The 19,427-nt window shown below is 35.6% G+C and overlaps 2 protein-coding genes and 1 long non-coding RNA gene across 3 annotated transcripts; 1 reads left to right on the top strand and 2 right to left on the bottom strand.

The window, feature by feature from the left end:
* Positions 1-97: 97 nt before the first annotated feature.
* Positions 98-3,138, top strand: LOC124391345. The gene is made up of 3 exons (XR_006926930.1): positions 98-443; positions 787-811; positions 2,910-3,138. It is a non-coding gene; the product is annotated as an uncharacterized LOC124391345 (long non-coding RNA).
* Positions 3,139-5,312: 2,174 nt separating this feature from the next.
* On the bottom strand, positions 5,313-6,138 carry mespaa (mesoderm posterior aa). The gene is made up of 2 exons (XM_046857613.1): positions 5,509-6,138; positions 5,313-5,399 (listed from the first exon to the last, which is right to left on the bottom strand). The coding sequence occupies exons 1-2, from the start codon at positions 6,136-6,138 to the stop codon at positions 5,313-5,315; spliced, it is 717 nt and encodes a 238-aa protein (XP_046713569.1).
* An 8,060-nt stretch (positions 6,139-14,198) lies between these two features.
* On the bottom strand, positions 14,199-15,199 carry LOC124391196 (mesogenin-1-like). The gene is made up of 2 exons (XM_046857612.1): positions 14,468-15,199; positions 14,199-14,240 (listed from the first exon to the last, which is right to left on the bottom strand). The coding sequence occupies exons 1-2, from the start codon at positions 15,197-15,199 to the stop codon at positions 14,199-14,201; spliced, it is 774 nt and encodes a 257-aa protein (XP_046713568.1).
* Between the last annotated feature and the right edge of the window lie 4,228 nt (positions 15,200-19,427).

Raw genomic sequence — 19,427 nt, 5'->3', positions numbered from 1 at the left:
TCTCATGAACAATAAGTAGGGGAATTGCAAAGAAACAAACTACAGCTTTAATATACAAATGCAGAGCACTGATATTTAGTTATATTAATTTTTACTTTTCCAGGACCATAAACCTGAGTTATACAGTAGGTGTTTAAAATACTTAGATATGCTTTTGCTTTAAAAGTTCCTTCCTATACACAGGAATAGATCCTGACGTCGTCATCTTTTATTGCCTACACTGTAAAAAATTTCCGGGATTTCACAAGATGTAACAGTAATATTTCACAGTAACTTACATTATTAGCATTTCACAGGCATTAACTGTGATATTTCACAATATAGTGCAGTGTTGAGACTTTTATTGTAAAAAGAATGCCATCAGCGAAATTACAGGAAGCGGCTGTGACTTTCCTCCCGCGCTGGCGCTATCTTTGAGTTCTCTCATCTCTGCGGATTCAGTGGTAAGTTTTAAAATGTCCACATTTGTCAATTAAATGACTGATTTTTTATTTTTATTTTTATATATGTGATAGTGCATGAAGTATCAGCCAAATTTCGTTGTTGTAGGTTTTGTTGTTGCGCTGTTAGTGATTAACACACTCGTGTAGGACCGCGGAATTTAAAAAAGAAAGAAATGAACAGACGTTGGTAGTGTTGAGTGTACTGTGTTAAGTGTTAAGTGTTGAGTGTGCTGTGTTGAGTGTGCTGTACTGTGAGATTTTAAGCCTTATTTTAAAAAATAACATTATCTGTTAACTGAAGCTTTTCTTGGTGCTTACAACGTTCTCTCTTTCTTTACTGTAGGTTCTTCCCACAGCATCTCACAGCGGTAAGTTAACCACTGGGGAATTATGTTGTGAGGTAACGTTATTCTGTGGCCTGGATGTATATAAATTAGACATTATGGCGGCTGTTATCAGCTAGAAAAATGAACGTTATATGCCCGGTTTCAGTGAAACCAGGTTGTAGTGTCGTGGATTAGGGCAAAAGTAAATTCATTTCAGACTTGTGCCTTTAGCTGTGTGTGAGAGCGGTACAGAGCAGCCGCTATCTGTCTCGTCAAATGAAAAATTAAGTGCGCATGTCAATGTTTAAATATAAAAAAAAGAAAGAAAGAAAGAAAGAATAATAATTCGTTTGTCTCCGATAAATTCCACTGACAAATGTGCGCCTGCGCTGCAGTGTTCTCACTGTTACACTAAGCTAAACTCTTGTGTTTGCAAGTACACGAACGTTAGCCTACTGTGATCTTTAGCTGAACTTAATTTATATGTTTATAATTATTGGCTTTTAATAATCTTGTTTGTATTTATGAGCAGTAGTGGGGTGGTGAGCTTTCTAACTAAGTTACACACATCGTTCATTTTAGTGTTGACACCCTAGTTGTCTTGTCCCTTAGTTTTATATTTTCACTAATGTGTTTAAGATGTTTTTTTTAACTTTTAGGTTGTTCAGTTTAGTAACTTTCATGTGTGTGAACCAAATATATTAACTTTGAGTTATTAGGGCAGTCTGTTATCTATATCCTAAGTAACAAGATCAGTTTTAAATCTGGTTAGCCCTGTATTTTTTTTTTTCTCTCAAACTGAATCGAACACAATGTTCAACTGTAAATTTAGTTTGTGTGAACATGTGTCTCAGATAGTTATTGAGTTTATTCAACACTCAAAACTGCATAGTAACGCTCCCGACTTTATGTACCATTGCGGTGTACCTGAATGCTCTCGGATATGTCGCAAATCAAATGCTTTAAAATCTCATATGTATAGAGAGCATACAGGGTATAGATCATCTGTGCAACGTCGTAAGCGGTTTGCAACTCCCCTCAAATGTGTGGCTCAGTTTTGTAAATTTACATGTGACACCTTAAGGTCCCTCATTAAACATTTAAAGTCACACATACAAGAAGGTTTAGAAATAAAATGACCAGTCAGAGGTTGTGATTGCAGCTTTACCGTTGCATCCTCTTTAGCCTCCCATTTTTCAAGGAAACATAGAGATCTAGATCACGCCTTGTTATGTGTGTCTGATCCTACTGAGCCTAGTAGTCCGTGTAGTCAGCCATGTTCTGATACTTTCCTTGTGGAAGATACTGAGCCAGAAAGGGAATTTGCTGTGGATGAAACTCTCTATTTACAAAACCTTGCCCTTCTGTATCTTAAATTACAAGGCAAGTTGTTGCTACCATCCAGTACAATACAGACAATCATTGAGGACTTTCAAAATGCCCATGAAATTGGCCTGTCTCATTCCTATATGATTTTAAGTCAGAAACTAAAAGAACTTGGAATCCAAGAGGCCACCATAAGCAACATCATTGATGAAATTAGCAGGGCAGATCTTCTTAAGATGGGTAACAGGGACATTTTGAGCACAGACCAAAAAAGAAAGAGCTTTTTGAGAGTTTTGTTTGTGCAATGTAGTACTGCAACAGCTGTAAGAAAGGTTATAAAAAACTGTTAGCATATAAGGATGTAAATGGTCTTCCTTCCTGTAAATGGTCCAATAAATACCATACCGAGGTCATCATACTGAAATACTATTGTACTGTGAATTTTTGATACTGTTACATCCCATATAAAGATGCAACTTGACACATTGCAAATTATGAAAGTCAGAATGTAAAAATGACAAAACTGAAGCATACATTACGAGGCACTCTGTGATCCATGTCATTGGCACATTATTCCTGTTGGGTGGAGCAAATTCAAGCAAATTGATAAAAATTTTATTGAGGAGAAAATCCATTTAAAAAATTATTTATTTAAATGTTTGGGGTTTAACTGAACCAAGGTAATGTCACCTTGTTCGAACTGAGCAAACTTTAGTTTTGCTTTGTACTGCAAAAGCATTGACCAACTAAAGGCTACTTTTTCATCCCACTTGAAAGAAACTAACAGTTTTTCTTTCTGCCTTTTTGTTTATAGGCACTTTTTGGGCATTAATCCGGAGACAGGCACAAAGTCAAAGAAGCAGAAAGGACTCATCAACCAGCAAGTCTGTACACTCATAAGAAAACATATTGATTTTGAATGGATGTTAGTCTAGTGTGATCCAAAATTTTGTTCTTTGTTTAGCTAGGCAGTTATGCACTTTACTAATTACTATGTTCTATATTGTCTCTTTGTTCAATAAAGAAACACTACGCTGTAAAAAGCCTTGTTGCAATTACATTTTAATGAAGTTGAATCAACTTGAAATTACAATTCACTTAAATTTTTTTGACAGGTGAGGAGTTGCTATTAATTATAAAAGTAAACTTAAAATAACTTAAGCTAATTAAAATTCATTTTTATAATTTATAGCAACTCCTCATTGGTCAAGAAGGTGAAATTTAATAGTAACTTCAAAGTAAAGTATAAGCAGTTCTGGAAAATCGTTTCGAGATAGTCATTGAATAATAAATAAATGTATGTATGTAATAAATGTATGAAATAAACGTATGAAATTTTTGATTGTGTTTATTTAAATTTAACATTGTTTTAATGTTAAGTCATTGGTATAGCCAGGACTATTACAGTGTACACTGTAACTCTACAGCAGACTAATGCTAAATTGCATTACATTAACTGTAACATAACAGCTAAATGCAATTATTATATGGAATAATGCTGCTATATCACAGTAATCTAAAAGACATTACTTGTAATTTCACATATTACTACAGGAGCATACTGCTAATTCACAGTAATACAAAGGCCTAACTACTGTGAGGTTACAGTAAGCAGCTGTCATTTCACAAGTCTTTACTGTAAAAATGACACCGTAACATACTGTGAAAGTACAGTAACAACTTGACAGTAATTTACTGTGAAGTTACATACAGTACCTTCCCGTGAAAGTAATGCAACTGGTTGCCAGTAATTTACTGTGAATTTACAGTCAAATAATTTACAGTGTATCTGCTTCGAGATTCATGGATCATGGATGCTTTTCTGCATACCATGTTTGTGATGAGAAGTTACTATAACCTTCTTATCTGGTCATTCTCCTCTGACCTCTGCATCAAAATGTATTTCAATTTGCATAATTCTGTCAAACTCTAGAGACTGCTGTATGTGAAAACCCCCATACGATCAGCAGTCTGTAATACTTGAACCAGCCTGTTTGACATTAACAACCAAGCCAGACTCAAAATCACTGATTTTGCATTTTCCCCTTTTTCAACGGTTGATATGAACATTAACTGAAGCTGAAAATTGCCTCCTACAATTTACTCTTTTTATTTTACTATATTGTTCTACTACAGCACCTATTCTTAGGAAACAGAGCAAACTGATTTGAGTGGCTCACTGAATTGTTTATTGAGAATGAAAATGATCAAAACCTTCACAGTCACAGAATCTCTATCCAATCAAACACCTAGGGGTGATATTGGTCTAATGTTCTAGATAACATTTTCCAACATCGTCACCACATTAAATAAGGAGAATATTTTTTAGAAGTTCATTTTCCAGTATTGATCCAGTAACTAAAATATATACCAAGCTACAGTAAAGCTGTTCTGTACTGATGGCTTATAATGGCCAAAAACCTTTACTAAGCAACTAAAACAGGACGTAGATGAGACACACAGCACAGATGGACAAAGGAAGTGTTTTGTCTGTGAACAGCTGCAGGCTTGTCGCCTTGGAGTTGCACTGTTTTTAAAGACCCATCCTCAATCTGACAGTCCCACACCTTTAGATTGACACCAACAGAGCAGCTGCAATGGAAAAAAAGTTGCCTAAATATCCCCTTTAAGTTTATGTAAATCATTTAGATTTCCCAAGAACCTCCCAAAAAGAAACTCTCTGGTTGGATTTCAGAGTTCACATTTTGTGCAATCCACATTTGGGTCATCAGGACCTCAAGATATTAAGTCACATTTCAGAGTGGAGTCCTGCTAGGTTCAGTGATCAACCCATGTTTACTGACCAGCAGCATTAAAAGAGCTACATGGTGAGAATGAGTTTACTGTTGTGCTTGTCTTATTTTTATCTCACCAGGGGACCTTCCTTCAAGGTGCTAATTACAATGTGATATTCCCATCACCCACCTGTCTGTCATTAGGATGTGTTGGCCTTGGGTTATAAATTGGAATTTAAGAAACTCATAGAGAATTTTAGACCACAGAGCGTGATAAAATAAAACACAGAATAATATTTTTAAATAGTGTTTTTTTTGTTTTATTTATAACAAATATTTTGTGATCAATAAATAATGTAATGTAAAAAATACAAAAATATAAATAAGGATATAAAATATTCACTATTTACAAGCTTTGCTGTATTAACAACTTTGCACAAATGAATAGTTGTAGATATCAATAAAATTGTCCTCCATTGTGGTTAGCACTGTTCATAATAACAATATTGTTGCTGTGGAATCCAATAATCCTGAGCTGGAGATGGTGGCAGGCTGCTGTTCTCTGCATTCTGTTGAAAAATAAAACAGATATTAGGCATAATTAGAACAAATAAATTCTTAATGAATAAACACAATTCTTAGGTTATTATTTGCAGATAATAAAGACAATGTACCTACCTGAGAGTAAGGCATACTGAAGATCTCCTGTGTGGAGAAGCTTGATGTCTGAGGAGGCACTTGATTAAAGCTCTGTCCATAGAAATCTGAAGTGTTTGGAGCCTGCATTGGTGCTGAAGGACTTCCATGCGCTGCCTCTTCCTTGCCGAGCTCCAGCTGAGCCGACAGGTAGGAAATGTAGTGGATGGTGAGGCGCAGAGTCTCAATCTTAGTCAGCATCTGTCCAGCAGGAGCCACTGATGGAGGCAGGTAGGTCCTGAGGTGCTGCAATGCTTTGGTCAGGTCCCTCATCCTGAGCTTCTCTCGTTCACTGGCACTCTGGCGCTTCAGCCCAGGGAACTTTGACCGTGGTCGTCCGGTCCTCTTTGCCACCTTGCCATGTTTCATTTCTTCTTGATCACTGTTGTTCTTCAGAGGCAAACTCTCTGGAAAGCTGTCCTGTCGTGCTCCAGGATGGAAAGTTGGTGGAGAGAAACAGTAAGAATCGGTGGAAGAAGCTGGTGAGAGGCTGCTACAGGCACTGTAGTAGCCGGCATCAGAAGCAGAGAAGCTTTGCTCCAGGAGGCCTTCACAGTCAAACAGAAACTCTGTGTTATCCTGGAGCTGGACAAGAGAGCTAGAGACATCCATGGTTGCTTAGAGTGAAGAAAGGTCTTGAGGAGAGGCTATGAGTCTAACTAATGCTGGAGCAGTGTGGAGTTCTTGTATATATCCTCCATGAGGTGTGAGGTGGCACCTCTAGGAGCTGTTCTCAGGCCAGAGAGGAGAGGTGACACCACAGGCAGGGGGTCCATGGGAAAGGGCAGCTCATCCAGGCTCAAGGCTAAGGTGTGAGCTCCACAAGAAACACCTACTGATCCTCACAACTAAGAAAATGTCTGAAATCACAAGTAACACTTTGGACATACAGATACAAAGTTTGATTTAAATATAAAACACACTACAGCTTAACTTAAAATAGCAAGGCATTGTCAGGAATAATTTCTGATATGCCAGGATTGTAGCTGATTCATGACCCATATATTACTTCCTTTATTTCATTGATTCTTCTTATTATAATTATAATAAATGAATTATTTTAAGATTTATATTTACTTTTACATGCATGTTCTGTTTTGGCTCATTACTGAAATCTGTAATCTAATATTTGTACTATGAGAGAATATACCTTTATTTTCATTCCTGACCTTTCCACTGCAAAAACATGCTTGAACTATGGCCTCCTTTTGGGGTTTTGAGATTTAAATCAAGTGACCAATCCAAAAGCTAATATTTTTTACTTCTATAACAGTAACTCATGATCATGGCTGGCAAAGTTTACTATTGCCGGCCAAGTAATATTACTTAAATATTATCTTACTTAAGGTCTTTAACATGCTTAAAACAAGACAACTTTAAACTGTACTTTTCCTTGTAACAAGGGTGAGAGTATGAAACCTATAAAATAATTTATCTGGTATCTTCCTTGAAAGCATGTAGTGTGCCTGTAAAGCTTTATTCTAAAAATGCTTTAACTTTTAAACCCAATATAATCACAAAATTATTTATGTACATTGCCACATTTGATAGATACATTATATCTAGGTTTGTTGGTGAAAGTTACATCTTAAAAGTACAAAAGTGACAAGAAAAGGTTCTTTGCTTTTCTACTTTCCAACAGGTTTTGGAATATATTTAGAATTTATTACAATTTACATTGGAATTGAATTATTGCCTGATCCATACTACACCATATTTAGCAAAAAATATATAAAGATGTATACATATACTATACGTTTCAATGTGCCAGAGTAATCTAATTATATATGTATATATATATATATATATATATATATATATATATATATATATATATATATATATATATATATATAAAATTGGATATATATATGATGTAGACCTATTAACTTAACCATGATGCACAAAGTGGTGTATCACATGCACATTGTGCATGTATGTGTTTTGTGCATTTTGGTCTGCAATATGAAATCTTCTATTTAATAATGAAAAATAAAATGAGCTTGCAGCTAGGGCTACTACTGATAGTAAAACTGTTCACTTGGGAACAGTGTGGGTAAATTATGAGATTAGCTCTTGTAAAATGTGTTATCTAACATATCATAACAGCAGAACCGTTAAACTCAGAGTGTAAACCCTGTGCAAGCTTGTGGTGGGATTAAAGTAGTGGAGCAGGTCGCCATGAGTCATTCCCACAAACTAAAGTGTTACATTCGACTCCTGGACACATAGCACATGCCTTTGCATTTCCAATTCACCCCCTTCAACTCCTTAATTAGCCCCACCACCACACACACACACACACACACACACACACACACACACACACACACACACACACACACACACCAGCACCAGAAAAAAATAATTAAAATCTGCACACAATGCCCTAATGTATTTCATAAAAAAATCATGTAAGTACTAAAGCTGTATACAACTTTTTAGTATTTATAACTGTTAAGTGTTGATGTAACAGAGTGTAACATTTCTGAAAAAAAAAAAAACATTTCTGGGAAAAAAAACATGCTCAATACATCAAATGGATTTGATTTTATAAAGTTGAGTAGAATTTTTTAAATCCCTTAATTAAAAAACACAAAAATAGACATTTTCAGTGAATTTTGCTTAACCTCATATAACCTCTCCTTCCCCAAGTCTTCGGTGCGAATTGGCACCTCAGAACCTTCGACAGGTGTGAACTAAAGAGGGTCAAGTTCCCACAACATTTCCATGCTCTCGGCCCAAATTAAATCACTCCCTGATCGTGACATGAAGAAGATCTAATACAATTGGTAAAAATATTTGTAGAAAATGCAATCTGGACTAAAAAAACCCTCCCATGACAAGGTGTGAGATGTTAATTCGGAGATCCCTTTAAAAGTTATTTAACACACGTGATTATGAGTTAATTAACATGTCAGCACTATTTATTCATACTCTTTATACACTGGATTTGCCTCTGAAGATAAAAGAGTCCCATGTGTGTATTGGGATTAGGCTTTGCACATCAAATGCCAGCGGTGCTCGGTGCCAAAACAAACTAATTACTTCAAATCCCGTCATTCACACCAACATGTTCTATGCATTTGAAATGTGACCCTCTCACTTGAGGACAACGTTAGTGTGGGAGATGGTGGACGCGGGGTGTAGGGGACGGAATTGTGGCTAGACACGGCAGTGCGAAAAAGCTATTCACATTCAGTTAAGCCTCATTAGTTACAATAAGCTTCTCTGAGCTGGGACTGAATACACATTACATAACCCACTGTCAGTAATAAGGGCAGCAAAAATATGTGTTTTCTTGACACACTACCAAGGAGATATTTATTTGTAGCTTTAGTATGTAGCATGTCTGTTAACTGGGCATGTACATATCTTTATGCCCTAAAGCTTTAAATATACAGCTGTTTATCGATTTTAACAAATTTTTCTACAGCATAAAAATCCATTCCAAACGGCACAAAATGTTTCCTTATTGGCATGACAAGAATGACAAGAAAAAGTAAATATTGTGTCCTACACTCTATACTGTGTCACCCAAACAACAAGGAAAAGTACACTTAAATACCTTTATTTCTTAAAGTAGGCCTACAGGGGCTAGTAATTCAATTCGAATGCTAGTTTGCCATTTATTTATTTCACAGTCATAATAATAATAAACCCTCCTGTTCTACTTTTTTAACTGGATGATCAAAAGGTGTATAAAAGGTTTATATGATTGTCTTTGCTTAATAGCTAACCTGATAATGTTAGTTTTGCTAGCTCGTAAACAGAATAATAGCTTTTAGACAAAAGAGCTAACTAGCGTTTCTTAGTACACTGAAGAAATTCTATGTCTGCAGGTTAACATTTGTTGGAGAGTAACATTTCTGTGCAACAGACTAAATAGTCATACTATTTATTTAGTTGAATAAAAGCATAACATATGGCTAGAAAATATAAAATATACTAGCATGCTAACACTATTTTCTCAAATATCACTACTAATATGCAGTTTTCTGTACAAACCACATTTCTCATATTCTCAAAAAAAAAAAAAAAAAATTCATGTTTTGCTTGCTGTACTCCATGTACATTTTGTTCTAATACATTGCCATTTCGTCTGTGATGAATATTTGCCCAATTCTTCTTGATAACAGATTTGATGGTATGTTGGATTATCATATTTATCACTCTCATGTGAACACAAATGCGTTTTATTTTCTCTCTTTTGAGAGTCAAGATAACATTTTATTCTATTTGTAATACAAATTCGGATTTGTGTTTTCACGCGTTACTTACGTGTCTGGAGACAGTCTTTTTGGGGTTTTTTAAGAAGTGTGATAAAAACTGATAAGAAAGCAAACACACACTAAACAAATCTATAGAGCTATTGGATGTGTTTGCCATGTAAATCATTCACCAACTGAGTGATGTGTTAAATCGAATAGAAAGTTTCTGCTCTACATTTTACACTTTAGCTTCTTCCTGTTTTTTTGAAGACCATTATGCTAAATATATTTGTTATGTTTATTGGCCTGTATGAGGAATTAGCTTTGGTTAGATTTATAGTCTACCTAATGGATATTCTGTAGACACAGTAATATGCATGAAAGACTTACTCCTACAAAGAAAAGAGCATATACAAAGATAGTTGATAAATAACAAATAAAGGAAACTTTTGGCATCCAGTCATTATTATCATGCAAGCTGCAAACTTCAGATAGCTGTTTGTATGATGAGGAAAAAACTTGACCTATGGGATGACATATTGGTACTGATTTCCACACCACGCTATTGCCACATACCCTCCACCAGTTTCCTCTAGCTGCCCTGCACCATATAATAAAATACTGACTCTTTTCTACTATGCTAAAAACAGACCAGCACCCCCTACCTCAAAGCAGTTATCTCACCATGCATCCCTTTGATCCTTAACCACTGTTTGATTTGGTCCCACCATCTCTCAGGGTACAAGAAAGACCTACTTCAACACATTTTCTATGTTCTGGTTACTTGCTGATAGAACTAACTTTTACTCGATGTCCGAATAACTGTGTCTCTTTCAATGAAGTATAAAGATCTTTCAGCAGTAGACCTAAATGAGCAGTTCTCCTATAAAAAAAATGCTTTTCCAACTTTTTTCTCTCCCAGAAGAAATGTAGTCTGTCACCTAATGAACAAGTATCATTATATATTTTTAAACTGAGTTTCAAAGCACTTTACGTAGCTTGATTTGTGTTGTAGCTCTATGTTGTTTAGTGTAGCACCAGGGTTCCGGAGGAACATTGTCTCGTTTTTTTCTGTATACTGTGTACCACTGTGTATAGTAGAAATGACAATAAAAGCCTCTTGACTTGACAAATCACTTTTGTAAACCAGTCTATGAAATCAGCCGAATTTCATACATCTGAATGTAAATGTCATGATGCCAAACTGGAACTGTTTTCATGATTTTTATCTGCCAGCCATATAAGTTAAGCATAACAACATTTATGCAGGTGTAGGAAACATGCTTATTCTTTTTTTCTTGAGTTTTTTTCCATAGCTAACTCCCCCAATCCATCTACTTAACTAATCATCAAGAATGTTATATTTGGATCAGGTGTGTTTGGATCAGATAGCACATCTAGGGTTCCAGGATATTATACACTGCTGCAGCCTTTGAGACACAGTTTATAGAAAAGCATTTGCTAATACAAATAGTGATTCCAGATCTGGAACTCTGTTAAATCAGTCATTTTAAGCAGTGTGGTTTTTGCATTTTTTTGGTTTGATAAAGCAGGTTTATAAAATTTTAAAATAAAACATTTAAAAAAATAATGTTATACCTTGACATAACTGAGCAGACAATTGCACATCTTAGAATTTGTTTTTATTCTATTGTTAATTCTCCTTTATTCTTTTTATTTATATATATATATATATATTTTTTTTTTTTTTTTTTTTTTGCTTTATTTTACTCACTTTAATTTTGATCGTTGTTTGTTTTTATTCTATTTTATTTCAATAATCACTTTGAAAAATTAATTGTTTTATGCCATGCTCTGAATGGTTGTGTATGAGACAAAATAAATTTTTTATTCAAATTTCAAGTCATACTAGATCACATAGAGACTAATTCTGTAGGATATTACTGTAAAACAAACTCCCCAATAGGGACTTTCTGACATGCCTCTGATTTTATCTATGATGCTCATATGGTATAAAAATTGTTTACCTTCCTTTGAAAACATGAAAAGTCTGTTACTTGTAATCTAATAACATCAACAAGGACAGTGGCTTCCAACCAACCAACCAAGTCAAGTCAAGAAGCTTTTTATTGTCATTTCAACTGACGCAGTACACAGTGAAATAAAACAATGTTCCTCCAGAACCCTGTTGCTACATAGACAACATAAAGCTACATAACAGAAATCACAGAGCTAAAGACTAGCAAGTGTCCTCGCCACATAAAGTGCATCATGTGCAACCTGGTGCAAACAGTGCAAAGACAACACAAGACAGTGTAGGATAAATACACAAAACTCAAATAAAAAGTGCCACTAGTAAACCTGCTGTATATTACACAGTGCGGTGTGTAAAAGAGTATTGAGTACGGGAGTGAACATTGTAAATAAACAAAATGTAAACAAAATGGTTTGTGCAAAAAATGCAATAGCAGCAGTCTAAAAATATGTGCAAAAACAGCATGTAAAAAGTTTGTAGTAATGAACCAACCAACCAACTAACCAACCAACCAACCAACCAACCAACTAACCAACCAACCAACCAACCAACCAACCAACCAACCAACCAACCAACCAACCAACTAACTAACCAACCAACCAACCAACCAACCAACCAACCAACCAACCAACCAACCAACTAACCAAAAAAACAACCAAAAAAACAACCAAAAAAAGAACAAATAAACAAATAAACAACAAACACATTATAATCTAGTATACAAATGACACACATTCTGAATGACTTTAAGGCTAAAATCTGCTGTCTTAATGTCTTAGTGTCATCATTATTTTGTAGTTTGTGGTAGTTTTATGGTATTATAAGTAGTCCGGGACATGGTCAAAGTTTGCTAGTCAACAGTCTTTTGTTGGACAAAATAACAGTTATTTTAAATTAGCAAGGCCATCTCTGAATTAAAGGAGAACCAGTAGAAGAGTAGTAAGCTTGAAAAAGACTGCAAAAAGACAAAAATGTAAAAGAATGCTATGTGGCTTAATGGCATCTGCAGTTTAAAATAATCCTCGATTTCCCTACGGTACATTTTAATCATATGCAGTGTATTATACAGTGTATATATGTATTATAGATGACTAGTATCTTATGGAGGCTGACTACAGTCAACTAACAGTATTGTAGCGCGAGCATCTGATGTTAATGCCTTGTGTTCTGGCGCCATCTCCTGGTTATAACACTAAATTAAATCACAGGTCGAATTCGGGGAAAAAAAGATTAACCTCTGGATGCAGTAACGATAACAAAAAGAGAATATATTTTACTGAGCAGTTTTGGTCACTTTAAGAAGATATTTCTCGTATTACATTTAACATCAATAAAGGAAAGAGAGCGAGAGAGAGAGAGAGAGAGAGAGAGAGAGAGAGAGAGAGAGAGAGAGACTTTCACCAAGTGTTTGGTTTGAGGGCTTCCATGAACCACAAATAAAGTTCCTGAAAATTAATTATTGTTGTGTTTTAGAATTCGTTAATCACTTGATGGTTCAATTTCATTATAATCTTTTTGTTATTAAATGCTGTGAATATCCTATTTTACCACAACCCAAAGGTTGTAATCGATTCAGTTCTAGTGACTAAAAAGTCCTCAGAACAACACTGCACTTATTGTAATATTCATGACATCAGTTTGATCTAACATTTCTATTAGAAGATGTTAAATTGCAGACATATATTTAATATATTTACTATACAAAATATTTAATTTGGCACTGAAATTCATTTAATGATTGATTGGAATTAACAGGCCCAATTTGTCTCGAGAAAACATCCCCTCACCGTTACAGTACCTCCACCAGCCTGTACTGTTCACACAAGACAGGTTATGTCTATGCTTTCGGTGGCAAATTCTTACCCCACTCTAAGTCTGTGTCAGCAGAAATGACTGCAATTTTTCCAATCTGTTCTATTTTGGGTGAGTGTGTGCATTCTGAAATGCTTTTCTGATCACCACAGTTGCACCGAGTGGTAGTCTGAGCTAGCTTGTACCAGTCACTCTAGAGTCTATTGTGTGTGGAATTCCCTGATTAAATATAGCTATTATAGGCTCTTCAGAACTGGATCTTAATGCTAATATGTAATGTCCTATATTGAAAAATGCTTTTATTTATGATAAATAAAACCTCCAGGACAAAACAAAATTTTCCCCTAATACTAAATAAATTTAAACCCTTGAAACATCAGAAGTCAGGATTGTTTAGTTAAAATACAGGCTTTATTATAAATACATATTAAATATAATTTTGTATTTATTTTGTATTTACAAAAGACCGACAGATAACATACATATGTATAAATTAGTATAAAAATTAAATTAAAATCTAAAATCTAGAATCTAAAGCTTCATTTGTAGACATTCATTTTCTTTTAAAGGACAGCAAATGGAATTTCACAATATGAAGTAGTCCATCAGTTTGGATGTGCCAGTGAGTTTGGTGGGAGGCAGTACTGCAGTGTTCAGCTCCAAAAAGCCGGGGGAACAAGCTGATAGCCATAAACCTGAAACAGAGAGCAAAGGGAATATTAGCGACAGTCTCAAACAAGTTTCTGTAAGAACAAAAACTTACCAAATCTACTTACAAATCTACTTATTTGTAAGAGTTACAGGTTCATTTATATTGATCAATATTGCAACAACCAATGCTAGAATCTAAAGCTAAAGCTTAAAGCTAGGGCACTTGAGTCATGTTTTAATAAATAATAACTGATTTTCAGTGCATCCATACCTGGCAGGACTGTGTGAACTGAGCACACTGTTGCTGTTGCTGAAATGTGTTGGTCTCCATACTGTAGATCTGCTCCGTTATTGGCTCTGAGAGTTGTGTGTACTGGCTCATGTCCAATCCCTGATCCGAGAACTCCACACTGCTCCCAGTCTGATGCTGTTCTTTGTAATCACCATATCCTTGTCCCTCTCCCCAATCTGTGCTTGTTGATCTGCATTGAAAGTAGCCCAGAATCTCTGGTGAGGCTCTCCATTCATCTCCATTGCTTATCTGCTTCCTCTGAGACAGATATTCTTCACTGAGCCCAAGCTGAGCTGATAGGTACGAGATGTAGCGAATGGTGAGGCGCAAAGTCTCTATCTTGGTCAACGTCTGTCCGACTGGAGCCACCGATGGAGGCAGGTAGGTCCTGAGATGGTGCAGAGCTTTTGTTAGGTCCCTCATCCTGAGTTTCTCTTTCTCGCTGGCATTCTGACGTTGCTCGCTCGGGTTCTTCAGTCGAGCTCTTCTTGTCCTCCTGGAAAGGCCTGAGGTAGAACTGGGTGTTTTGGTCAGTCTGGAAGTAGCTTTGTGAAGCCCGGTGAGCTTGGGTTGGTAAGACGGAGAGCAATTGTGGTCCATAGAAGGTGCTGGAGAGACAGTCTCAGGAGAGGAGACACTGTAGAGCTCAGAGTCAGAGCTTGGATTACTCCATCGGTTGTGAGGATGGTGGATGATGCTGGAGGTATCCATATTTGAGAGGTGGAAAGCAAATAAAAGCAGGAGACACAAACTGGAGGCTTGCAGGCTGAAAGTTTGGAGAGCAAATGAAGCTGGAGGTTTTTATACTGGAAGGTTAGAGAGTGAATGGAGGCAGGACCTGGAGGCTGGAGGTTTTTATGCTGGACGCTGAGGTGTGAGTTGACACCTCTGCAGCCTCCATGCAGTAGGACTCTGTGTGGGAAAGAGCTCAGGGAGGCTGCAGGAGTGGAGGTGTGAATTCTGACTCCTCTTCCAAACAACAACCCTGCACAGTTCAACTCTAAGTCTAGAGTTCAGCTCATTTTAATATTTTAATATTAAACCAATGTTTGTTTATGTATGTTGGAGAATTGTGTGTGTGTGTGTGTGTGTGTGTGTGTGTGTGTGTGTGTGTGTGTGTGTGTGTGTGTGTGTGTGTTTTAGAATTGCAAATACATTCATTGAATAATATGGCAATAATCATGTTAAGACGGTATTTACTAAACTACACTGATTATCTTTAAGTATCTTTAATATCCTCAAAAGTTATGCAAAGCCTTTAAACAATAAAAATCTCCTTTATATAAAAAAACTCCTTTGTATAAAAAATTGAAACTTAAAAAAAATTCAGCATAATTCCTGAAGTTGTATTTTAAGTTGTAAGTGTATCCTTAACCTTAATGAGGTTTAATTATGTGTAATATCCTCCATTAGTGCCATTACACCTGAGGTGTGACATTTACACTGAATAGTGATCAGGGCGTCTCCAGATCTATGAGTCAAGTAGGCATTGACACTGAAGCTGTGAAAACACAGAGTGCTTGGCCAGTCACGCTCGGAATAAAAGTGAAGATGACCATGAAAGCATTTAATTACACACAGTGTGACGTGCAGTGATTAATATTTATGAATATTACTATTATTGCTTATTATTGATTATAATTCTTTTCCTTATTCACTGGCTTGTGCATTTTGTAAGTAAAAGCTTGGTTGGTAAAGTTTTAATCACATCATTGACTTTTGAAACTAAAATAATAAATACAGCTGATTTTATCCACTACATGGATTATATATTAGCTTTACATCATAAAGCATATTATAAGCACACAGAACATATATGATAACAGCTACAAACAATCATTCTTTTACTTAACATAAATATTATATATTTTGTCACGTTTTTGGTAAAATTGTAACGCACAGAATCTGGTCGAAAAAAACACAAAAAGTTACAGACTCTAACTGATGCTAACTTACTCATACTAATGCTGTTTTCACTCTCATGTCATTTGTCATTTTCATTGCCAAATTATTTGCCTTATTCTCTAACTTTGCCTCTTTGCACATTACTGTATAACTACTACATGATCTCTGTATGGTCACCTAATGGTCACTGGACATTTTAAATTTTTCTGCACAGTGCAAATCTATATTTGCACACCATTCATTTGAACTGAGCTGGTTTCTACTACCTCATACCTGCAAATAATATACTATATATACATGTGTTTGTATACAATATATACAAACACACACACACACACACACACACACACACACACACACACACACACACACACACACACACACACAAAATATTTAATAACGATTAATCAACCAAAAATGTGCGCTGCATTTGCATTTGCATGTTAATAAAATTAGTGCCCTTAAAATGGATTTGCTTTTAACGATATATATATATATATATATATATATATATATATATATATATATATATATATATATATACAGCATTTCAGTAGAATCTAATCAAACCCTTTAAAAAAATAAAATAAAAAACACAGCCAGACAGAATTATAATTATATTAGTTGTTATTTAAGTTTTAGTGAATGAGCTGTTATTATTTGAAATTATAATGTGAGTGCATTACAACATATACATGACACAACATATACTGATTGACACTTAGCACAGTCGGTGCTGTTGTTGAAGATCAATGCCTTCTGAACAATCAGATCTTAGAATCTAGACGAGTCTAAAAAATATTTCTTGTACATTTTATCGATACAGAAAAAATATTTGGTGTATGTGGCCATGCTCCAATTTCACCCTCTCCGTCACTTTGGGTGCCAATTAGCCAACAAGCTTTAACATCTCAAAATTGTTAACTTGCTGTAGCTAGCTGTGGTCTAACTGTAGACTGTAGACATTGTTCGATTTTGTTAGCTTTTTTTTGTTTTGTTTTTTTTTTGTTAGATTTTGATTTTGAGTTTTATGTTTAACACAACAGAAAGTGTTGGATAAAATATGATTAGCAAAAAGGCAGACCTGGAGGAGTGCAAAAATAAATTTTCACTTGCATTCATGTTTAAATCTATACAGCCAGCAAACACAGATTAACTGCTTCTATCTGTTAGTGTAATGCTCATGTTAGCACTAGTGATGTTTTTATTTTAATATGAGATCTTTCAGGCTTACAGGAAGTGATTCAGTCATTGTTCTTCTTGAGGCTATCTGCTTCAAAACCTGATGTAATTTCTAAAAGTAATGCATCTTTTCATATAGCACTGACACTGACTCTGATTTCTGAGCTTTCCTCATATTTTACAAAAATAATACAGATTGGGAGACTTCCATAAATCTTTCATACCACACACTGCTATATTACTATAGAGATAAGTCTATATTACTGAAGAAAGAAACATCCCTATATATTTAACGTTGGTTTTATCTTTAAGGTTAATGTCATATTTTCTTTTATGCTTAATTTTTAAGAAGTTAGCCTACTTCACACGTCATGATTTGAATACTGACAAAAGAAGTCGCAAGCCATAAATAACTTAAGGGAACGGATCAGATTTTCACTGACCCAGCTAAACTCTGCGGTGAACTAACTCTGACCTATGCTGGAAAGGTCAAGCAGAAAGACTCACACACTTCTCACACGTTCAGCCTCGCTTTTCCCGAAGTGTTCAGCATTGGGAAATCTGGAGCCCTGTTCATCTGTGCAACTCATTCTTTTCAGGAATTATCCTCCGCTTTTCTCTCGCAATGGACGGTGAGAGAACGCTTCAGTGGCGTGTTGGGTTTGACACCTCCATGTTTTGGAGGGAAAAGTGAAGCTGGCACCTGTGTGTGCCTTTCCAGTTTTACCTTCCCTTCAGCAGCTCATGGCAGCAACCCTGAGTAAACACACCAGCTAAATGGCCATGCACATGCGAAACATGTGTATACGTGTTTGTATCACTTACCTGGTATGTAATACAGAAATCTATGGTAATTACCAGTATATAGCAGCTTAAAAAATGACTACTTATATTTAGGGGCTGCAAGGCAACAATTACTCTGAATCTGAGTGAGGAATAACGCGCTACAGGGTGTGCTGTTATTACAAATATTAAACTTCGTGGTGAGGACAATTATTTATTTTTTTATTATTATTGTCTTATTGTGTTTTACATTATTATTGTAATTATGTTCTCTATAACAGCATACTCCATAGTGTTTTATACCTTACTTTTGTGCCCTAATATTAAAAAATGACATCATGCTTTTACTCCACTCAATGATGTGAAATATCTATGAAAATCCTGCAATAAAGCAATTATAAACACCTCACCTGCCTTCTTTTCCTGGAATGTATAAAATAGACTTATCGCAATGACATGTTCCTAATAACGACTCTATCCTGAAGAAACTCCCATTTCACAAAATTTCACATTACAGAGTTACCTCTGACTCTAGAGACTCATTCCATAAACGCTATATAAAAATCTAACAGAAAACCCTACTATATAGAAACAAAAAAAACCCCTAAAACTAAAAATATGATAAATTTATGAGACCCGCTGCCATGTCCTTATCGCATAAGGGATAACTAGGGATAGTGTCACATCTTCCATCCAGACACTTTAATACCCTCGGATAATGATTATAATTTTGATTATAATCACGTCTCTGACTAACAGATTTCTCTCTCCATTAAACCCTCAACAGAGCGTGTAATCCTCAGTAACCTTGTGAGACCTCACACTGACCGCTGCTCCTGTGGGAAGTTGGGAGTGTGTGTGCAGCATTTTACACCCGAGGTGTGAAGCAAAACAAGCTCTTCCCCTTACCCCAAGCATTTCATTCTCTCCAAGGAGGGACTTATGATTTCAGTGTGTTTTTTTGCTGAAGATTTTTTATTTGTTCTTCATTACAATTTGGGTCCAAACTAAGTTATGGTATTCGGTATTCATACTTTATTTTTACATTGAAAGCATTTATCAGACCCTA

Source organism: Silurus meridionalis, chromosome 9 (genome assembly GCF_014805685.1).
Source record: "Silurus meridionalis isolate SWU-2019-XX chromosome 9, ASM1480568v1, whole genome shotgun sequence".
In the NCBI taxonomy this organism is placed as follows: Eukaryota; Metazoa; Chordata; class Actinopteri; order Siluriformes; family Siluridae; genus Silurus; species Silurus meridionalis.
The sequence above is the reverse complement of the archived record's forward strand: the minus strand, read 5'-3'. Positions and strand labels throughout refer to the sequence as shown.

What these genes read in the sequence shown, in the direction of transcription:
- mespaa (XM_046857613.1), bottom strand. Translation starts at nt 6,138, where the DNA reads ATGGATGTCTCTAGCTCTCTTGTCCAGCTCCAGGATAACACAGAGTTT. An exon ending in TCAGTATGCCTTACTCTCAG is followed by an intron (nt 5,400 to 5,508) that starts GTAGGTACATTG and finishes ATTTTTCAACAG; the next exon opens with AATGCAGAGAACAGCAGCCT.
- LOC124391196 (XM_046857612.1), bottom strand. Translation starts at nt 15,199, where the DNA reads ATGGATACCTCCAGCATCATCCACCATCCTCACAACCGATGGAGTAAT. An exon ending in AGTTCACACAGTCCTGCCAG is followed by an intron (nt 14,241 to 14,467) that starts GTATGGATGCAC and finishes TCTCTGTTTCAG; the next exon opens with GTTTATGGCTATCAGCTTGT.